The 21785-nt window shown below is 39.0% G+C and overlaps 1 protein-coding gene and 2 long non-coding RNA genes across 7 annotated transcripts in view; 2 read left to right on the plus strand and 1 right to left on the minus strand.

The window, feature by feature from the left end:
- The first annotated feature begins 127 nt into the window (after positions 1 to 127).
- Positions 128 to 8262, plus strand: LOC111944956 (uncharacterized). The gene is made up of 4 exons (XR_015284454.1): positions 128 to 206; positions 1697 to 1744; positions 3810 to 3926; positions 8056 to 8262. It is a non-coding gene; the product is annotated as an uncharacterized LOC111944956 (long non-coding RNA).
- LOC111944942 (uncharacterized) lies at positions 7747 to 15584 on the minus strand. Of its 2 annotated transcripts, XR_002871467.2 has the most exons (4): positions 15371 to 15584; positions 14226 to 14353; positions 12664 to 12712; positions 11312 to 12307 (listed from the first exon to the last, which is right to left on the minus strand). It is a non-coding gene; the product is annotated as an uncharacterized LOC111944942 (long non-coding RNA). The 2 variants fall into 2 exon arrangements; XR_002871470.2 differs by lacking the exon at positions 12664 to 12712 and having other exon boundaries at positions 7747 to 12307.
- UGGT2 (UDP-glucose glycoprotein glucosyltransferase 2) overlaps positions 15510 to 21785 on the plus strand; it is an 80974-nt gene continuing 74698 nt past the window's right edge. For 2 of the 4 annotated variants that reach the window (XM_023947589.2, XM_086880878.1), the window contains exons 1-2: positions 15634 to 16016; positions 16706 to 16788. In XM_023947589.2, coding sequence (XP_023803357.2) covers positions 15868 to 16016; positions 16706 to 16788 — 232 coding nt within the window. In that variant the 5' untranslated portion in view covers positions 15634 to 15867. Of the gene's footprint in view, positions 16017 to 16705; positions 16789 to 21785 lie in introns of those variants that run through there. The other 2 variants (XM_023947600.2, XM_086880876.1) reach the window with 2 other exon arrangements.

Here is a 21785-nt window from a genome sequence, read left to right on the forward strand (position 1 = left end):
CCAATCGCGGCCGGGCCGGCCGGCCAGCCAGCCAATGGGCGGGCCCAGCACGCCGGCCCTGCCGCCAATGGGAGCGCGCGGCGGCCCGGCGTGGGCGGGGGGAGCCGCCCCGCGCTCCCCTCCAGGTACCGGACCGGGACCGGCCGCGCGTGGAGCGGGGGCGGGAGGCGGAAGCCGCCAGTGGAACGGGCCGGGGGCGCAACCAGGTGAGCGGGCTCCGTTCGGTTCCTCATTTCCCATCCATTTCCCGCAGGGAGCGGGTGTCTGGCGCCGTTCGCGGTGGTACGGCCGTGATTATAACCGTAAGTGGTTATAACCATAAGACTTCATACCGGGAAGTCGGACAGCACCGATCACCCCACAGATTACCTCGCTAATTGTAGGTTAGCTGGTACGCGGCGCTGCTGGTTCTTGTAGACTACAAAGCACAAAGTCCCAAACCATGAGCCCCCTTTGCAGAACACTTTTACCTCCCCGAGGCAATAGCTTCGGTTCCCCAGCAGCGCAGCTGCTCCATTAAAGTGTCAAAGATTACTTTTCAATCCCTCTTAAGTGTTTACAACAACCCACATCCTGAAACTGTTGTTTTCCCTACTGGAAATTATTCTTTTTCCAACAGGCATCCAAATGTTCAGCCTTCAGATCACACTCCACTGAGTTTTGCTAAAACCACCCCCCCACACACACTGTTTTGCCTGCAGTGTGCTCCCCATAATGTTAAAAGTCTGTTACAAACACTTCATATCCAAAACCAAGCCTCATATGGCTCCTGGATTACAATATATTAATATGCAAAGCATTTTGTCTTAGAACTGATTGCACATCTCGCTTATTTAATTACAGAATGCTTTTATTTACTGAGGGATTAATTAGATATCTGACAGTGCTAAAGCAACTTTTTTGCTCAACTCTAAAGACAGCTTCACCTCTGCAAGGCTGATAACAGAAGAGCAGTGCCTTCCCATGGGACCACTTAACTTTAGAACTTATAAAAATAGACAAATGTATTTTAAACTGAAGACTTTTTATATAGAAACCGAGAGTACTTGGATTTTTGGGGGTAGAGTATCCGCTTCCATTAAAGCTTGCCAGAAATTTTAAAAATTACCAGAAAATGGTCTAAACAGAAGGAGCTCAAACTGTAAATGCCCATAAGAACAACAACCTACACACCCACCTCCTAACATCTACCACATATGCATGCACACTCCCAGCATCCCATAGTAGTGTTGGGGTATTACACCAGTAAAAGTCTGACAGTGGCAAGTTTTTGGGTCTTGCCAAAACATGAAAAGAGATGATGCACTTCTACATTCACTGAATTTTTTTTAAGGAGAGCACCGTGGATTACTTGGTGAAATTCATCCTCATACAGCCATGCACCATGGTACTGGAAGTCCTTTCATCCTTTGGAAGAATTCAGAGTCTGGTGTCAAACAAACCTATTTAGTCTTCTTCCTCTAATGACAAGAGATGTGCACTCACTGACTCTTATTGAAGTAGAAAACAGAATTTTTATCTTGAAAAATCACCGTGTTCTTTTCCAGCATGAGCAGCAGAGCACCCATCTTCTCTTTAGGGAGACCAGACTCTCTTCTCTGCTTTGGCCACCACTGTGCTCACCTGCTCTCAGACTCCCTGTGCCTCCAAAGTGTGGACTTAATGAGGTTGTCTTCTAACCTCTTTCTTTTTCTAGGTGACACAAAGCCTGTCCTAGAGAAATTTAAATATTTATATGTGTAAGGTAAGAGCATTTTGTTCATATCTCAGCCTATTCACTACTTAACAAGAAATATGGCTAAATTCATTTGAAATAGAAGTGCTGCTAAAGTATTTAGACTCAAGTATCTCTTCTGATGCTTTTAGCATGATACAGGAATATCATAATTCAGAATTTTTTCATTAAATACCAGATTGTTAACACTGTACCTTCATCTCCATGCAAAGGAGCTCAAAACTAAAGTTGCTAAACAGAAACACTCAATTTCAGTAGAATTTTAAATTCTTATTTATTTAAACTTACACAAGACAGTTACCGATTCATGAAGACTGGTAAAAAAAAAACCAATAGAATAGATGTACAAGAGAAGTAAAAATATTTATAATGATGTTTAGCTGAAAAAACTTGACTTTTAAAAGGTTCTCCTTTTCCCGAAACTAGAAGTTACTTGCAGCCACAAGAATCAATGTATTTATGCAGCTTTCAAAGGCAGGCTTTTGCTTACAAATTTGAATGCTATAAATGATGGCCTGTGGACCACACTTTATGTAGAGTCACAAACCATGGCACAACCAACAACATAGAGTTTTCATTTGGTAGTAGTTTATGCTCTCTTTATAGAGGCCCACGTTACTGTGCAAGTCCCTGTGGAATTAAGTTCTAATAAAATCATTTAGCTTCTTTGCAAGTCCATGGCTGTAACTCCTCAGCATCAATGAAGCAATGAAAAGGGTCGTTTTGAAAACAGTCATGTTCCCATTGATTTAATGGGATCATGACTGGGTTAAAAATGAAGCCCTAAAAGTTGCAAACAGTGCTCAATCACAACGTTTTCCCTTTCAAACATAACTCATCTACAAATCTCCAATGAGACTTTAACTACAAGGAAAATACAAAGTCAGTTAAAAGCTAATTTTGAGACAATTTCAGTCAGAATACCTTCACCTGTTAAAATTTACATGCCAAATCTACCATAATTTCTACCAGAAACAGGCTAATATGTAAAAGTGTTCCAAAGAAAAATATTTTAGAATCCCAATGCAGTATATCCCTTGTCCTTGCCAATTCCCAGGCTCAACACATCTTCCAGGTTTCTAAAAACAAAAATTGGCATACTTACAACATATTTTAAAGGATATTACAGTACTTGATAGTCTGAAGCACTGGGCATGTGAAACAGTGTCAGTGCCAGCATCAAGGTTTGTACAAAATGCATGAGTAAGCAAGTGATATTTCATAAACCAAAGGTTCAAAAACGTGATTTCATTTAGCAATTACATGTCTGACAAGGTTAACATCTAATAGATCCGTTAATGTAAAATGAAAGTGACACCTACCTCACGCTGGTTTCTTTAAATTATTTATCACTGCTTGACCTGTGCTGTTTCAATACTTGTAGCCAGTTGATATTTTCAATAAACCAATTTTTCATCATGCAGCAAGTGCCAGGTGCTTCCTTTGTCATGAGGATAGAAATTGTTAAATAAATAAATGAATGCTAACTAAAGTAGTTTGTCTGGGATTAATTTGTTTCAATGTTTAAAGCGTAGACCTCCCTTATTTTTCGTCAGATTAAATTCTAATATGTGCTCTTATCAAACCTTCATTTCAATGGCACACTGAGTGCCTTATTCTTCCTTGTAAAACAATTTATGCATTATACTGCCAGCAACATATTTCTTGTGAAGTTGCAATTCAGCATAAGGCTTGCTACTCTACACTTCTGCTTGTCATTCCTTTTCTGGGTGTAATAATATTATTAAACCTATGACCACCTTTAATTTCCTTTACTCAGAATGCAACCCCTACAGAAACAATGCTTTCAATGTCTCATATGTGCCAGTCCATATGCAGGAGCTTCTGCAAGTCATTCCTTACACCACACTGCTGCATGCTTTCCTTAGGAGAGAAAGGATCAGCTATGTTACACTTTGAGTAGTCGTAATTCCACCTCTATAAGACACTGACCTTGTACAACTGGAACATGATAAATTGCTTCCAACATTCTAGTATTTTTCTTTTTTTCTTTGTTTACAACCATGTAACTCCTCATAGAACTAATACAATACCTTTCAATACCTTTGTTTAGGTTACAATGGCTGCGAAGATAGTTTCCCATTAAAGGAACATATCTGACAACTTTGAGCTACATTCTTTTAGATAATGCCAAAACAAGATATTTAAAGGCAGATTCCATTTCTACCAGGTAAGCTTGGTCATCTTTTGTTTTTTCACTCCTGGGCTTTGCAACGGGGACATCTAGCAGAATAAAGAATCACCAAATGTTCAAACCTTGTTTGGGCATGTGCCAATTAGCACTCTCTCAAACAACTCCTGGATATAATTTGGGAGTCAACCATTCCAGAAAGCATTTCCCACCAGCACTCAGTGACCAAGATTATAGCTTCAGTGTAGGTCAGACCATGTCACTCTATTTCAGTACCCAAGACAGTTTCTGAACATGTTTAATGTACTAATGGAGACAACATTGCTGAGCATTTGCAGGTTTCAATTTAAGCAAGAAAAATTTGTGTTCACCCTCTTTCATTTTGTACTGTGATGTAACCAAGTTACACTTACAAAACTCAGCTTGAAGTTAGAGTGTGTTAGCTAGCAGAGAAAATCTCTGGCATGCAAGGCAGCATATGGGCTTACTGGAGTCCACTGCCCAGACAATAGCACTCAGGGAGCCTTCCTGGTATCCAGCAATAATCCCTGCTGAAACTAGGATGATGCTAAGAAAATTAGCCAAAGGGCTTCTGGCTGCTGTTGCCATTCAAAAGATTTGTGTGGCTTCATGATGTGGCCAGATAGAATCGGTGAGCAGGAAAATATTTTTGAGTGAAGTGAGAAATATTCCATTTATTGAAATCATATCAAATGACAAGCAGCCAAAGGGAGAAAACAAAGAGTATGAAATACAGGGTGGGTTTTTGCAATTCCAGACTCTCAACACAGGGTGCTTGCATATGCTATCTACAATCAGAATCTGCAACATGAGGGCAGCATGAGGAAAGTATTTCACAGGACACAGGAAATTGTTCTCTCATTTCTGCCCTGTGCATAGAAAAAATTAAGTGTCCTCACACATATTCCTTCCAGCCCTCAGCCTTCTGAATCTAGCAGTATTTTTGATGTAAACTCTTAGAGTGTAGAAAAGCCTTTGGGTACTTATTACAGATAAAAGGCATGTCACCTGCACCACATTCAGTTACTTTTCCACATTTGTGTCCAAATGGAGATGCTTCAGACTCAGTCACTCTGATAACCATGTGATATCTTTCATCAATCATACTGCATTTTCATATGGTGTTTTGGTTTTCCTAGTAAAGAACAGTCTAGCAGCATGTGATAAACTCCCTTGTTTAAAGATCAGGGTGTCCAAGAAGTCAGCGCCCACATTTTCATATTGCAGCTTCGTATCTGATCAGAGAGGTCAATCAACAGAGAGATACAACTCTTCTGAAATTGATGCATGCTTCCTCCTGCCTAACAAAAACTAGCAAATATTCTTATCAACCCTCCCACCGAGATCCCAGAACGGCTCATGCGGCAATGTATAGGAATTGCAAGACTGTGTAATGCTGCCACCTGGTGATAAGCGTCACCAGAAGCAGCTACTTACTCCTAGCATCACACGAAAGCCATTTACTTCCTTTCAGGTGCTCTTAATCCGCAAGGACCCATCAAATGTCACTTATCCAACTATCAGTTCATCTTGAGCACCTCTGCTTGTGCTTAGAAGTGAAATTTTCAACTCAAATGGAAAATTTGATGTTTTCAAAGTTATGAAGGCCATATCTTGTCTTTTCCTTCAAAACAGGCTTCCAGATGTGCCATGGACAGACATAGGCTTATCTTGATCCAAATCCCCATCACAACTCTATATGAAGTCTAGAAACTTTAGCGTTTTCTGAGAAAAAGCTGAAGTAATATTAGAAATGATCCACTAGACCTTTCCTCTCTCCTTTTTTTTTTTTTTTCCTTCAAATCTTTTCAGTCTTTGGTGTGTAATGTAAAAATAATAAACAAACAAACAAACAAACAAAAGGCAAAACCAAAAAGCCCCAAAAGAAACAACAAAAAAATCTTCAAAGAAGTTTTCCTCTCCAAGATGGAAAAAAACCCCAATTTGGTAGTACATGATGTCTGAGTCCTTCATCTGATCTCTGTGGGATAGAGGGGGAAAATGAAGAAAAAACATGGAAAATGGTAGATCAGGCTCAACTTCTAGCACCCCTATCTGGCTTTCACAGCTGTCTGCAAGTCTGAACCTTTCTTTCATAACTTACCTCCAATCCCTTACTGAAAATCACAGCAAGCTGAGAACTGCTATCACTTTCTGGGCTGCTGCTATTTTGTACAAGACCTTTATTGGATCCTTTTCAGAAAGCCAACCTGGACCCTTTGAAGTTTAAATTCAAGAACTGCATTTTTTAATGTGCTGCTATGAGAATTTTTAGAACAATTCAGTCCTTTTTTTTGGGGATTTTTCTTAACTCTTTTTTATCTAACTATCATTCTGGAAGCACCTAAAGGCATGCAATCAGAGGTTCTTCCCTAACTTATGGCCATACAAAGATTTAATATTTTCTCTTTGTGTATACATAATATATAAGAATGGTAATATTTATTCGTTAAATTATCCTCCCTAGATTAGTGAAATACTGGTCCCATCATCAGTTAAAGTTCAGTTGGACTTCTGGAAAAGGCTGAGAGGAATTCAGGTTTAATGCTGAAGGGATGTAAATTATTTCACAGCTGAGGCTGCAGCAGAATTACTCCTATTGCCTCAAATCTGGCCAATCTACAACAGTCACAGCACAGAAAAGTCAGTAGCATTGTAGGTGAGAAGTTAGAAACTCATACTCAGTTTGAAATCCCGGTTTGAGACATCTGTCTCTGGCAATAATTTATCTTACGATCTTGGATAAAAGTATGTTGGGAACTGTAATTACCATGAGAACTAGGAATTCTAACCTATAATGACAATCTGTGGCAGCAAATGTCAAGACAAAAATAGTTCTCCTAAGCCTCAGCAGAGGGAAGGATCTGTTGGCCTTGCAGTTCATTTGCAACAGACCAGTGACTACGTAAGAAATATGAGAAGGAAGAAAAATTGTTCAACACTGTGACAGGTTTGAGATGAATAAACTGTAAATTTGGAGGGAGAGTTGAGGTGAAGATTGCTGGAGTGTTCAGATTAAGAATTGGCAAAAAATAAGGGAATAATTCTTTGGCTGTCAGAAAAAGGAGATCAAAATATAGATTGGTCAAAGCAGTTTGTTTGACCAAGGGGTCTAAGGGCATCTCACATTGAAGTGGTTCAGTGAGAAGCATGTACCTAGAAACTACCAACACTGCATGTCATCTTGTGGCAAAACACAAACTGTAACAGAATAAGAATTGCACTGCTAAGAGAAGACAGAGATGATCCACAGCAGTCTGTGGCTTGCAGACCATTGATGGTGAGTGAAATACCAGAATCTGATCTATAAAAAAATTAGCAGCTCTGTACCCTCTCCCATGGTTTTGGGCAAGCATAACTGAAAATTGACAAGCATTAAAATATTCAAATTGATGCTTGTAACATAAAAATTCACATGCTATAAATGTATTTTATTTAAATACAGATGTTTTTAGCACAATTATCATCATCTTTCCCAACTGCTAAGAAATAGTAGGATGCAAGTTGTCCAGACATTTTATAATTGCATTCCTTTAATAAAGTGTTTGGGAACCCCAAATTTATAGCAAGGCTGTGGGGAAAACAGGAGCTTACACTTTCTTTTGAAAGGAAGACTCTTCGAAAGATTCTTTTGAAAAAATTTGCTGGGGCCTCCAGCAAGCAGGATTTCACTTTTCATTCATTAGCATCACAGAGTAGACCTATAATTTAACCTTAATCCTTTCAGAAGGCCCAAGTTTATTGACCTAATATAAGTTCTTGTTGACAACTGCCAGTTATCAAAATTATAGTATGAACAGAAGTATATCAAATGTGAATAACCACTACAAGCAGTGTATTTCTGATTTAACTTCATTTAATGTGGGAAATCAGGATCACAGAATAACAGGAACCCAAAATAAAGCCATGTTTTCCAGACAGAAACCTATCTTTATTACAATTTAATAGACAAGCATAACTTTCCCATAGTTTGAGGTGTTAATTCTGTGTGATTACCATATGGTAATCACATAGAATTGTGACCATTTAATTTATAATGATCATTTTATTTCAGAGACAAAGTTACTCAAAAGAGGATGCATCAAGATAGCATTGATCCAGCACTAATCCTGTTGCCTTCTTTTTTCCTTCCTTTTTGTGTCATCAGTGTCCCACAATTTGGAGCTGCACACTGCTCCTTTAGCAGCACTAAGGATGGGGAGGAAAAGCTCATCCCACTGCTCTTCCCAGCAGAAGGATACAGGAGATAGAGGTAGCAGCAGTTGGCACATCAGGAGTTAAACAATTTGCTTTTCTTTAACAACACTTCATTTCTGCCCTCAAAGTTTATCTACATTAAAATATTCTAAATGTAGTGTGTTTCTGTAAGTCTAATTATATGCGGCATGCGAAAACATATTTGATAATCACATTGCTAATTACGTGCAATCACTTCAATACACAGGTGCAAAGCTCCAGAAATATGCATATTTTAATCACTTTGTATATAGATATAAGCCACAACTTTTTATTTAAGCATTCAGTGATTCCTTATTTTTCTGGGACTACACTTCTTTGGATTTTTGACTGGCTAGTGCCAGAGAAAGTAATATACTAGGCTACTACAAATCTGGAATTTAATTTATATGTATATGTTCCAGAAATTACAATTCCTGTAATTCCTTACTTTTCCATGGTTTATGAACATTTTAAAGCACACATTTTATAATTTATTGATGGATACAGCATGCTGACTTCAGAGATATAGGAATCATAATTTTTATTTTTCATCTGGGAGCTTTAATTCTCACAGTGTTCCTTTAGTCTGGAAAATCATATATATGTGCATGGAAATGCGTCTTCTCCAGTTTGCATTAAACTCAAAAGACCTTCTTAATTGTTTAAGAACAGAAGGTCATAAAAATCTTGAGCACTAAATTCACTTTCATTATATTTGTAATGGCTTGTGGCTGCACTTTTTGCTTCTCTTTCATTTACATGTAACTTATTTTTTACATTGATTTTTAAAGATGCCTTCACCAAATGGATTGCAATTATCTTTGTGTGTAAATCATAAAAATTGCAAATTTTATATACTCAGATTAACTGAAAAGGACATAAAATATTGATTTGCATAATTCAAAAGTAATATTTCAGTTTTCCCTCTAAAGATATTTAGTATAAATTGCTGGAAGGAATGCTTTAGATTACTTGTCCATAACTATTATTTTTCACATTGAAAAGTGAGCTGAAATGACCCCTGACAGACAAAAAACTCATCTACTGGCTACTTCTAACGTTAACAAAAGGACAGACCAATAGAAGGGACACAGCAAAACCAGAAAAGCAGCATTAAAATTTGTTCCACAAATTTTGGAAACAAATCTGTCATATTTCACACAATAAAGCAGCCAGCTTGTTCTGTTTCACTTTAGCTACACAAATTTTTAATTAAAGTAAATTACACTTAAGAGTCGCAGAACAGTTGTTACGGGTATTACACGTGCCAGCCACCGTAACAGCATTCAACAAGGTTTTCACTAAATCAATAAGCCAAAAAGAGACTCTTCTATTAAGTCCTTTTTATAAGTAGTGCTACAGCTTAAGCTGGGTGCTCCCCAAAAAAGACCTCGAACAAAAAAATTGCTGGGCAATTATGCCCTTAGAAATTTCCCACCTCTCATGCAACTGATGGTTCCAGTAGTAATATTAAGCTCATGATAGGCACAACATGAAGCACAATGAGATTCATCTAAATATGAGGAAAAGCTTCTTTGCTGTGGGGATGACAGACCACTGACACTGGCTGCCCAGAGAGTTTCTGAAGATACTATAAACCTGCCTGGACATGATCCTGTGCACCTGCTCTAGGTGAACCTGCTTTAGCAGAGGTTTAGACTACATGATCTCCAGAGGCCTCTTCCAGCTCCAATCACTCCATGATTCTGTGATTCTGACTGGGGCCTTCCCATTCTTCCTTGTGTCCCCTCACTGTCTCTACATAGTGTCTGGGCCACTTCTCTCTAAGGTGGAAGCTTCTGCTGCTGATTGCAATTTCCTTGTCTTCTGACTTGAACTGGCTCTGGGGCCTTCTTTTACTTGACCATAACATGTGCTGAAAATATCTAGGTGAAAGTTTACAGCTTGCAGCCTACAACTTCGGCAACTTTATCTACTGATGTAAGTTGTGCAAAGCAAATTCTGTATAAGTAGCACAGCAAATCACACCACATAGTTTAGGCTGGATGAGTGCACTGGAGGCCAGCTTGCTCTACTCATGCATAAAGCAGGACCAGCTTCAAAGTCACCTCAGGTTGCTCAGCACTTTGTCCAGTCAAGAGTCACAGCATCATAGAAGACAGGTGTAATTCCATGTCACCACTGTGAAATTTAAACAACAAAATGCACAGGGGTTTGGAAGGACATTTTTGTTTGGTGAAACATTGGAGATGGCTGGACAATAGGTGGTGGCTGCTACATCCCTGGAAATATCCAAGGCAGGGGAGATTGGACTAGATGATCTTTGGTGGTCCCTCCCAACCAAACTATTCTATGCTTATGTGATTCTTTCAAGAAGTGTATTACAGTTTTTGTTCAGGCATTAGAAGTGCACTAGCAAGACATTCAAAGGGAAGTGAGGAATAAACACGAGATTTGTCCTTCCAGCTGCTCAGTCACACAAAGCCTGCAAGCCAGCTGGCACCCAGCTCTGCTGTGACCTGAATGCTGCTCCATGCAGAACCAGGAACAGGGAGTTACTGCACAAGTTACCTCTTCCAGAGCCCATGCTGCCTTGCAAGACAATGGTTTCTGCTGAGTCTGTAATCCAGCCTGAGCCAGGAGCTGCTGTGAAAGAGCCCTGCCTCCCAGCATATGCTATCACTGGAGCACTCTGGATGGTGCAGTCTGTACCCTGCACAGGTGAAAATACAATTGCAATTCTAACCCAGTTTAAAAAGGATAGAAGAGTTTGTTCAAAGAAAAACTGCACTTGGCTTTGAGTAGACAGTAAATCATGGGTCTGCAGTCCTCGCTTCTGTCAAAGGTGGCTTGACATATTGAGTTGCATATTCAGGACTCACCAGCTAATTTCCCAATTTACATATTTTTAGGCATTCTGGAAAGGATTCAGAATTCTGCTCATTTATCTGACTAAAAAGGAAAAATCACTGATATACTTTGTTGTACAGGTACATTTCATCTTTATATTTTCCATCTTGCATGTAGCAATAGCACCTTTTGATCCCTACATGATAGGCCTACAGTTCAAATCCTACTACCCTATTCTGGGAAATAGTGTATTTTCTCAGTGAATACACCTCTACCTTCACACTAAAGTCTCTTTTGGTGCTGGTGTGGCACTATGTGGCCAGCATTGTAGGCACTGAGGCACTTCATTGCACATACCAGTTTATCAATTAATGTAAAAATACTCAGCTTTGCGCATTTTATTTATAAATATTTTATCTTCTGAAGTTATAATCTCCCCAACAGTTGCATGTGACAAATCATGTCTAATATACAAGTATGTGGCTATTATTTGAATCATCAACAATGGTGATTTAATAACTTATTGTGAATTTTAGGCTAAATTATATATCATCAGCATATCACCTGTGTTTCACTGAGTATATAAATTCACAACTTACAACTAGAGAAAGAAGGAAAAATGTTCTTTTTTTCAGCCCCAAACACCTCACAGCATGTTGTAAATAAGAGATTAATTGTGAGCACAGGTCAGTTAACAACCAAGATTGTTAGTTGGCATCAGAAGTGCCAACTCATGCTACATGATGAGCTTGACACAGGAATAATAAAGTAAGATTTAGCCTAGACAAACTCAGAAAAACCCTGCAACATTGTAGATAAGCCCTGCAGTTACCCACTGGTGCAGTTTGTTGCTCAGATTTGGCATGGTAGGAGTCAGGGCAATACAAAAATCAATACAACCACACTGTTTGTTGGCACAGCAGAACAGTGGCATTGCTTATGAACTTGAGCCAGTATCCCAACTGAGCTGCATCCCCCATTACGAGCACATTTTACTGTTCTCCACAGTACAGACATGCCTAGAGTTTTTTAGGAAGTTTATTAACCTGATCCAGGAAGTATATTCTCCAGATCTTCGAGGTGGATAATTTTAAATAACAGGCTGTAACTTCTGTGTTTATTTCACAAAGCAAAATGTTGCTTCAGCTTCCTTTTTTTTTCTTTTTCTTTTTTTTTTTTCTTTTCAGTAAAAGTTGGAAAGAGAAGCATCCTGGCAGCAAGCTATTTACTATCCCTGCAGCTGTATGCACAGGCATGGCAAAGCAGCATAAATTCTCATTGCTAGAAAGTTGCCACTGAGCAGATTCTGTGAGCTGTTGAAACCAGGCTTATATTACTTCTGCATCATTTTTTCTTTCACTGGTTCATCCCTGTAAATAAAAATAAAAAGTTAACAGACTATGAAACATATTTTGTATGGTCAGCTCCAGAACAACACTATACTGAGATATGCTAATCAAAAAACTATGGCTTGTCTATAATGGAATGGACAAAAAGTGATGCAGTACAGAATCCTTTTAGGATTTAGGAATCTTTTTAGGGAAACACCTTAAATGCCTGTCATAGTAGCAACTTTGACAGGTTCTGAAGAGAACCTAACAAAATCTTCCAATCTAACAAAAGATAAAAGGATGCCAGCAGCTACTGCTCAGGAGGCCATCAGTTAACCAGTTACATAACCATGTAACAGGAATATCTTTTGGTTAGTGTTTGACATTTACATTACCTACAAATTAGGGAGAAAGGGAGCCTTTCACCATGGAATTGTTTTCAGTCTGTTAAGAAAATAAAGTTTTATTTTCAGCTAACTGAATATGCTGATGAAGCTCAACTTATTTTCACTTATTGCTACTGTTTCTATAAAACAGACATAGCTTGCTGTGACTTACTAAACATTTGCATCTTATGGAGAAGCATTCATTAATCACTCCCGCTATTCACACTGAAACTGCTATGATAATCAATTCCTATTTGCACAGCTGTGATAGGAATAATTTTAAATTTTGGCTCTAATTGTTTTTCTGTTCTGCTGAAAAATGGTTTCAGAGAACTAAGACGTTTTTTCACACACACATATATATGGAATGTATGTACAAGAATGGCCAAGTGTTATTTGAAATACCTAATTACATAAAATTCTGCTGTAAAAATGAAGATTAAGTCTGCTCTCCATCTTCTAGGTTTGCATTTTGTTTAACAGATTAAAATCTGCCTTTCTCAATATACAGAAACAGATCTTTTTAAAGTGTGTACTGTCTCTTCATGGCTGGAATGTAGTTAAGGTACCAAAACAAAGTAAAAACTGATAAATATGCAATAGGTTTTAGAAGAAATTGAATGTTCTCTTACAGCACTGTATTTCTTTCCAAGGAGCAATCCAAACTGTATCTTAAGCAATGGATTAGGTTGCCCAGAAAGGTTGTGCAGGTGTCAGCCGTGTCAGCTGTGTATTTTTTTTTCAACACTTGACTGGACCTCAGACCTAACCATGTTCTTAGTTGGAGGCTGGACTGGAGATCTCCTGAGGTCTCTTCCAATTTAATTTTGCCTATCTATGATCAGAAATTTAAGGCCCCTAATAAAAAAATAACCCTAAATGCAAGAGATATCTCAGCAGAGACTCTTTCTGTCTAACAGAGATCTCTGAATTTAAGCAGACAGGATCTTTTCTCAAGAAAACTATTGGACTAGCTATTTTCTGTAGTTCACCACGGACTAATGATCTGACCTTTGATTCAGAGCTACCGCTTTATCTTGCCACTGAATTCAAAGCTAGTTATATTTCCATAGCCAGTGCAAACAGATTTTATTTATCTTCTTGTATGGCAAATCATAAATTGTAACACCTCAAGATTAAACAAGTACCAGCTTAGGAGTTGACATTTAAGCAACAATAGCAGACTCTTCAATATCAATATAAAATAAAATGTAACAGAATAACTTTATATAGAAAAGCAATTGATAGATTAGGGTAAGGTGGGTGAATCCACCATCACATTGTATCACACGGAGATGTGAAAAATGCATGGTAAATGTATACACATGGGGAATATGCTATGTACATCTTTTTTGCTTGAAGAAACATCAAAAAAGCAACTTGCAATTCCTTTAACCATAGGATTACTTGGGCTGGCATATTTTTTGGTAGATGGTCAATATAAACCAGCTATAGGCTATTCTGTGCAGAACAAGTGTAGTGTGAGATATTTTAAATTCATCAAAAGCATTTTGAACTTTGCCAGGGAGTGGTGGAAGTGTGTTTTATCAGTTCATCACATGTGTACTTACTTTATATGGATGAAAGAGTTTGGCCCCATAACTGGGTTGTTAGCATAGAAAGACAAGGGGACCAAACTTACTCATACAGTACTCTAGCCATGCCATCCCTGTTAGCAGCAGCAGCAGTGACTCCTGAACTGTCAATATGAAAGAAATGAAACTGCTTAGACAGTGTATCATAGCCTTTCCCCATAGAAAAAATGCTGAATTTTGTTATTTCTAATAGCCTTACCCATAAAGCAAGATAAATACTCCTGTGGTTTTCATTATTTCTGCAGAGGTGTATTAAGGCTGCACTACTGGTTTTAGGTATGATTTACTTAACCCATCAACACTGAAGTTGGCTACCACTGACACAGCGGTAGCTGGAAATTATCTGAGGTCTTTTAACAGCACAAATTTGTGTGAATAAGTCCAAAAAAGACTAACCACCAAGGCCCTAGGCCGAATTTACATATGAATGACCCTCAAGAGGTATTTCTCACACTCTGACATGATAAATACCAAAAAGCATGCTAAGTACAGGCATTCTGTGAAGGCAAGTTTCTGTACCATAATTTGCAATGAGCACTAACCATCCAAATTATAAAATCCATACCCTCCTCCCTGGAGTTACATCCTCACTGGCTCCCACCACCCACGAAGCAACTTTGAGCAGATGACTGTGCACAAAGGAAATTAAACCATATGCAGCAGTAAGACATTCCAGGTTTCAGCTTTGAGTTCCATGAGCCATATTTTGGAAAAGGCAATACCCTATTTTTTATTCAGCTGGGGGATGAACAACTATGCAGAGCTGCTCTGTATTGGCATCCCAACAACACAGCTCCAGCAGCACCAGCCTCTCTTAGGTCTGAAGAACTGAGGGAATGTAGCAGCTTTGTTGAGGAAATGGAATAAGCTATGGAGATTTTGAACACAGAAAAAAATTAGAAATCAGAGAATGTGAGTATGAAAATTCCAAGGTAAGCTATCAGAAGGTAGAGGCAGGGTTCCTGTGAAGCCCCCGCTTGAGGAAAAAAAGAATATGAAGATGGAAAACAAAACACATCTCAAAATAGAAGTCAGTTTGGAAAACTTGGAAGAAGGGGAAATTAAATACCTCCCTCTCAGAGGAACAACTGCGTATGTATATTATGTCTGAAGCTACTCACCCAGAGTAAGACTTTTACTACTGTTTGTAGGCTGGTGAAGGCCGAGGGAGAGCAGCCTGCTAGGACACAGCCAGCGGCAACTTTCGGGAACGCCAGGGTATGGGGCTGCTGTCCTTGGACACAGCCACGTCCCTCCTCAGCCTCCTGCAGCCACCAGTACCCAAGCCTAGGGCACCCTGCGTAAATCACACACTTGCACTAAACAAGGCGAAACCTTAAAAAAATAAAAAATAAATAAATAAATTTTAAAAAAATAAAATAACGCGATAGGCCGGACGCTAGCAAAGGGGAGCGGGCCCGGCGGGGGGGCCTCAGGCGAGCGCGCTGTTCCCGCGCTCCTGCTGCCACGTAGCACACCCCGTTAGCGACAGCCCGCCACCTCACGGCACGGTCGAGTGGGCTGGACTGGACTGGACTGGGCTGGCCGAGGGCGAGGCGCGGCCAGTGTGAATGGGCTGCGCTGGGGCCCTGCTCGTCTGGCCATCACTGAGCACCTCATGGCGGGCTGCGCGGCGCTTCTGTCGCTTCTGCTGGCCCTTCTGTGCCCCCGGCCGTGGCCCTGCGGCATCTCTCCGGCCTCCTCACAGCCCGTGATTGCCCGCCTGGCGGCGAAGTGGCCGGCGACCCCCCTGCTGCTGGAGACGAGGTGCGTGCGGCCTTCTCCTTTTTCCTTCTCGTCCTGCCGGCGGGCCGCCCTGTCCCGGCTGCCTCCTGGGGAACAGGAGGGTGGAGGGACCCCCTGTTTACCTCCGCTGAGCGGGAAGGAGGGCTGTCCGAGGGGGCTGGCAGCGTTTCTGTCTGTCGGAGGGTGTTAAAATACTTTTTGGATGTGCGGCTGAACTGCTTTTTTCTCTCGGAAAGTGTTGTGGACAGGACTGGAAACGTCATCCCGCACTTTGAAGGAGCTATAGAAGCAGCTTTGTATTTAATCAGCTCAGGCGTTTTGCAGGCTGGATGGAGATTTAGTGGGCCGATTACCCAGTTCCTGCCTTCCACTGAGTAACATCTTCGTTTTCCTCCGAAATGAATTGATTTTGATTTTGAAATATCTGTAGAAAAATAAAGTGATCATTTTGGGGATTTTCTGTAACGAGAGAATAGGCTGCATGCTTTACAGCTCTGATTGTTGAGTTGGATAAAAATAACTTGGATAGAAATAATAAAAAGATATCTTTTGACCATACAGTTCAGGTCAGTTTTTGTCCATCTATGGACATGGTCATGAATAATATTTGGCTGATGGGTATTTTTTATTTTAAATAACTGAAGTTTTTTACTGTGGTACATCTTCATACAAAATCAACCTATGGACAATTAATTTTTATTTCTAAACAGTGAATTTATTGCAGAAGATGGTAATGAGAAGTTTTGGCAGTTCTCAGAAACTGTGCAGGAATTAACAGTTTATAAGCAAGGAGGTAAGTTAAACAGCATGTGGTTTTTAAAATATTGTCATGTGCACTGTGTTTAACTTTGAGACACTACACATTAATTAGTTCCAGGAAGGTCAAGCCTGACCCTTCCATTATGGCTTAGTAGGTAGGTTTCTTTCAGAAAGTTGTATTTCAGAAAGCGTATTTTCCCCTAAGAGCAATACTTGCGGAGGAGTTTAAGAAAGAAAAATGAGTATGGGATGGACTGAACTGCTCTTACAAAATGGAACAGAAGTGTAAAGATTAAAGATTCCTATCTGCTTACATGACTTTCCAAGAGCTAATAGGATACTGAGACTCCCATGTTTTCTGTAAGATGGATCCTTGCAGGGCATAAAATCACACAACTAAAATGCGAATGCTAGGAAATGCTAATGGAAAAATTTAAAGAATTATCAGAAAAAGGTTTAATACTTGTACATGGCATGGAGACTGTTGTCTAGGATCAATACTGATGTTTTACAATAAAAACAAAATAGGACTAAAAAAGCCTTGCATGATTAGACAGAAGACTGTTAAGTTGTTAGAAATTCGGAGAGAAGACTGAAGCATAAAATCCATCAAAATAAATATAAAAAGCCACCCCAGAAGAAACCTCAGAGAGCAATTTACTGGAAATATCCATGGTAATGAAAAACTGGGAGACTTATGGGGCTCTACACCAGGATGGGCAATATTCGACCTGCTTGGTAGGTCAGTAGATGAACAAGGTGTAAAAGGCTTCAAAACAAGGCTTCATTTTTCTCTTTACTTACAAAATAGTACAACTCTTTAGGCATGAGTGCAGGCATCTAACACTACCACTGGCAGACACTTGAGTGAAATTGAATGTTACATTAATAGTCAAAAGATAAAAAATTGTAGAAAGATCTTGCAGGAAAGAGCAGTGAGAAGTGCAGGTACATGACAAATGCTGTATATGGGAGAGAGGACTTGAGAAACAATTTCAACAGTTTTCAACAGTTGTGACTGACTAAATACAACTTTAAAAAGATTGTGGTGTGCATGTGGTAATGTTATTTGAGTGCTCAGAAGTGCCCCAAAGTAGACTTAAAGTTAAGTAAGAAGGGAACAGGGACACACATGGTAAACATAATTTTGCTGCTTTTGCTTCTGTGATGTGCTTTATATCAAGTAAAGTGTGATTTTTTACTTTACTATCTTCCTGTGTTTTCCTTATTATTTCTTTAATATGGAAAAAGTACAAGCAGAAAATGTACAAAGAACTATGATTTTAATTGTAATCAACTGGGAAAATTATAAAAAAGCACTCAAAATTACTGTGAGATGGTGATTTCAAGGTCAGAAGTCTGTACAAAACTGGAGGGAGTAACTGAGAACAGAATGCCCAGGTGGTGAATGCTGCTAAAAGCCATTCTGTATATATACAGAATAATATATACTGGAATGATATCAGCAACAGCATTATCTTGGGGCTGACTGACTTGAAAGTTGTTTTGTGAGAGACGGAATGGGGATCCTTGCAAACAGTGAGCATGACAACTACATGCCAGATTGCAGCAGCAAGAGGGTAGTCATCAGGTCAAAGAAAGTGTTTATTCCACTGGATGAGGCACTTGTAAGACTGAATCTGGAATACTGGGGCCATGTTGGGGCTCCCTGTGAAAAGAAAGAGTCTATCATGGGAGCAAATCTAAGAGAGGATCTCTGCAATGGCCAGGGAGGTGGAGCAGATTTCTCAGGAAAGGCTGAGAGAACTGTGAGTGAACCTGAGAAAGGAAGGACTAAGGAGATACCTTGTATCTTCAGCTTCCTAATAGAGAAATGTGCAAAGAAGGTGGAACCAGGCCCTTCCTCAAGGTACACAGCAGTATGAAAAAAAGCAAAGGGCAGAAGTTGAAGCATGGAAGTTGTGGTTAGATGCTAGAGAAAATGTTTCTATCATGGGGATTGGGTAAACACTGAAACTGTTCCAGGAAGCTCTGGAATCTCTGATTATCTCTCTATTCCTGGAGATAATTCAAAGTTCTACTGCATGAAGCCTTGAGGAGCCCAGTCAAGCCTTGAAATTATATCTCTAAGTAACAGTTTGGATGAGGTGACATCCAGAAGTCACTTTTAACTTCCTCTATTTTTTTTCTATGAGTGGTTTAAATGCCGTTATACTGTCTTGACGTAAGACTGCTGTATTAGATGATGTGTCAGGATTTTTTTTTATCAGCCATTTCTTTTTTGCTTGCTTGGAGAAGGAGTTTGAAGCTTTAATGACATTTATTATTAGTGACACAGATGTCTGTTGAAATTAGCTGTTAGTCAAATACCTGCTTCTCCTGGATAAACTGTGATTGAGAACAAATTCTGTGATTAAGAATAAATAAATTACAGTCGAATGATCTCCATGACCTATAATGCCAATGAACTGTTAGATGCTGGCAGTTGGCAACCTTGAGACTATATTCAAACACTACTTTAATTAAGCATATTGAGAAGTTGATGTGCATATTTATCTTTATGGCCAATGCACAACTATGACAATAATGCAGGGAAACTTGAAGTTCTGGCACCAAGTCGCTTTCCTAAGAGTGAAGTCATAGTTGGGTTAGTCTCAACCTAAGGAAATGGATGCTCTGCATAAGCAGGAAGTCTACATTAAATATGAACTCAAATCAACTTGGGCAGCATCTTGATTATACCATATCAAAAACAGGAAAAGGTTAGTGATGGGATACACTGTATTAAATTAATGTGAGGTCATCAGATAACATGGGCAACCTTGTTTATATCTACTTAGTGTGCAACATATTTTCTGCCAAATACTTGGAAAGGTAGATGATGCTGTTTTGAGCTGCAGGTATGTTATAAAGAAATAAAAGCTGCAAAAATTTTGTACTAAGACCAGCACTCACAAAACACTGAAGATGGCATTTTAAACTTCCTACTGTTTTTATATCCCTAAAGGTTAATTTATGATCACTGGGGGAAAGTGAGTAGCCAGTTCCCTGCTGACTAATTATCACTTGAGTGTTTACTGTCTTCCCAAGTGCTTCAGTTTATATATTGAATTTTCAGCAGCCTCATAAATATATATTAAAACCCAAAACAAAACCAACACACAAACATATTTTCTGTAAGGAAGCAATTTTCCCTGAAAAAAATTATAACAGCATATTTCATATAAACAACAATCATGCAAATTATTTTTTGCAGTCTGGAAGACTACACATTATTCACAACTAAATTAAACAAGTATTTTTTATGTGTATATAAACGTTAAAGATTCCAGAGGAATTAGTTTCACAAACATGGCATTTCTATACTAATAAGGCAGTAAAATAAAGTATTCCCTCTTTACTGGAATCTTGCTTGAATGGCACAGAGATTCAACTGGCCAGTGATTGCCTGAACCGCTGTTGCCTGTGATCGCTAACTCCCTAGCTGATCTGTGGATCCAGACATTCATATCTATGCAGTTGGAACAATCCTCATACATCCATCCCACCAAGTAATTATTCCAGCACACTGTGTTCTTCTGATTAATTTTGTCCCTTATGTTTATTCTCCCTATTTCCTGTGCCTCAGTACTTTGAATTCTCTTGTGGGTTACCAGCATTTATTCAGATTAATTTTGTGCTGTGTGTGTACATGAGGTCTGAGGCACTGTGCTATAATACTTTCTTATCTTTTGTGATTGCCCTGGTTGTCTCTCTTAATTACTTTTAACTTACCTGTGATAAAAGATAATTGCTGTAAGTTGTAGATAGTAAATGTCAACAGTTAAATGTGAGTCTGCTTGGCTGGCTGTTCAGTTTTTGCTGTAGTCAGTCAAATCAATTTGGCTACAGGAGTTGAGAGAGTTTTTCAGCAGGCAAATTAAGGCATCTTCAGAGTGAGCTTCTCAGGTTTTGTTGGCCACTAGGCTATATTTCTCATGGCTAGGATGAAAGTTCGCTGATGTGAAGCTCATACATGTGCATTCAGATGTCTGCAGTCTGGAGCTGTATCCTGTTAATGTGGTCTCTTATTTACTTTTAAATTGACTTTGTTAAGGATTTAGTGGTACTATGCTGTCATGCAGGATTTTATAACCAGAAAGATCTGGTTCTTTGTGATTCCCTGTAACATCCTAAGAAACTTACTGTGACTTCTACTCTTTTGGCAATGTTCAAATCAACTTAGAGGTCAAGTAGTACCAAATTTCAAAGATTCAATACTATGTGAAAATAATTTGCAAACCATAGAACAGGACCACTGTTCTGTTTAACTGAAATTAGCTCAGTTGGTTAGAGCATGGTGCTAATAACACCAAGGTCACAGGTTCAATCCATGTACAGGCTTCAAGAGTCCGCTTAAGTTCACTGTAGTGTTGAACTTGAGGGTCCTTGTGGATTCCTTCCATCTCGGAATAGTCTGTGTGCTTCTGTATATATAATAAACTCTAAAAATTCGTTTTGCATCAGGTAGCTCATATAAAATTTGATATGAATTAATGCATCTTGGTGAAGTTTAAAGTACAGTTGTATTCTAAGTGAAACCAACAGCGCTAATAAGTAGTAGCAGTGGATGCTTGATTTGATAAATATATCCTTGTGCGTGTTGTACAGTCATTTTTGTAGGCAGACAAAAAAATATCTTTTTTTTTTTTTTTTTGTATGAAAATCATCATCATCGTAATCATCTTCCAGGAAAAAATGTCAGCTGTTTTAAACACAGCAGTGCAAGCACAGATGAGATTTGTAAGCCAAAAAAAATTAAGGACTAGTGGTAAAAATGATTTAGGCAGTATCTTTAGAATTATGCATTTAATTGCTCTTCATTGTCTTCAATAGGGTGTTATTTGGAGCTGAGTGGAGAGGCAGAAATTTCAGATTTAATTTTATTTTTGTGGAGATAATTTTGAAGAAAATTTGAAAATACAGTTATTTATAAAAAGTTTCCATCTGGAAGGATTTGTTGCTTCCAAATTTTTATATTCACTCTTTTGAATGTGTGAAGCCAAGTTTATCTCATTTAGAGCAATAGAG

This window comes from Cyanistes caeruleus, chromosome 3, assembly GCF_971803275.1.
Source record: "Cyanistes caeruleus chromosome 3, bCyaCae1.hap1.1, whole genome shotgun sequence".
NCBI lineage: Eukaryota > Metazoa > Chordata > Aves > Passeriformes > Paridae > Cyanistes > Cyanistes caeruleus.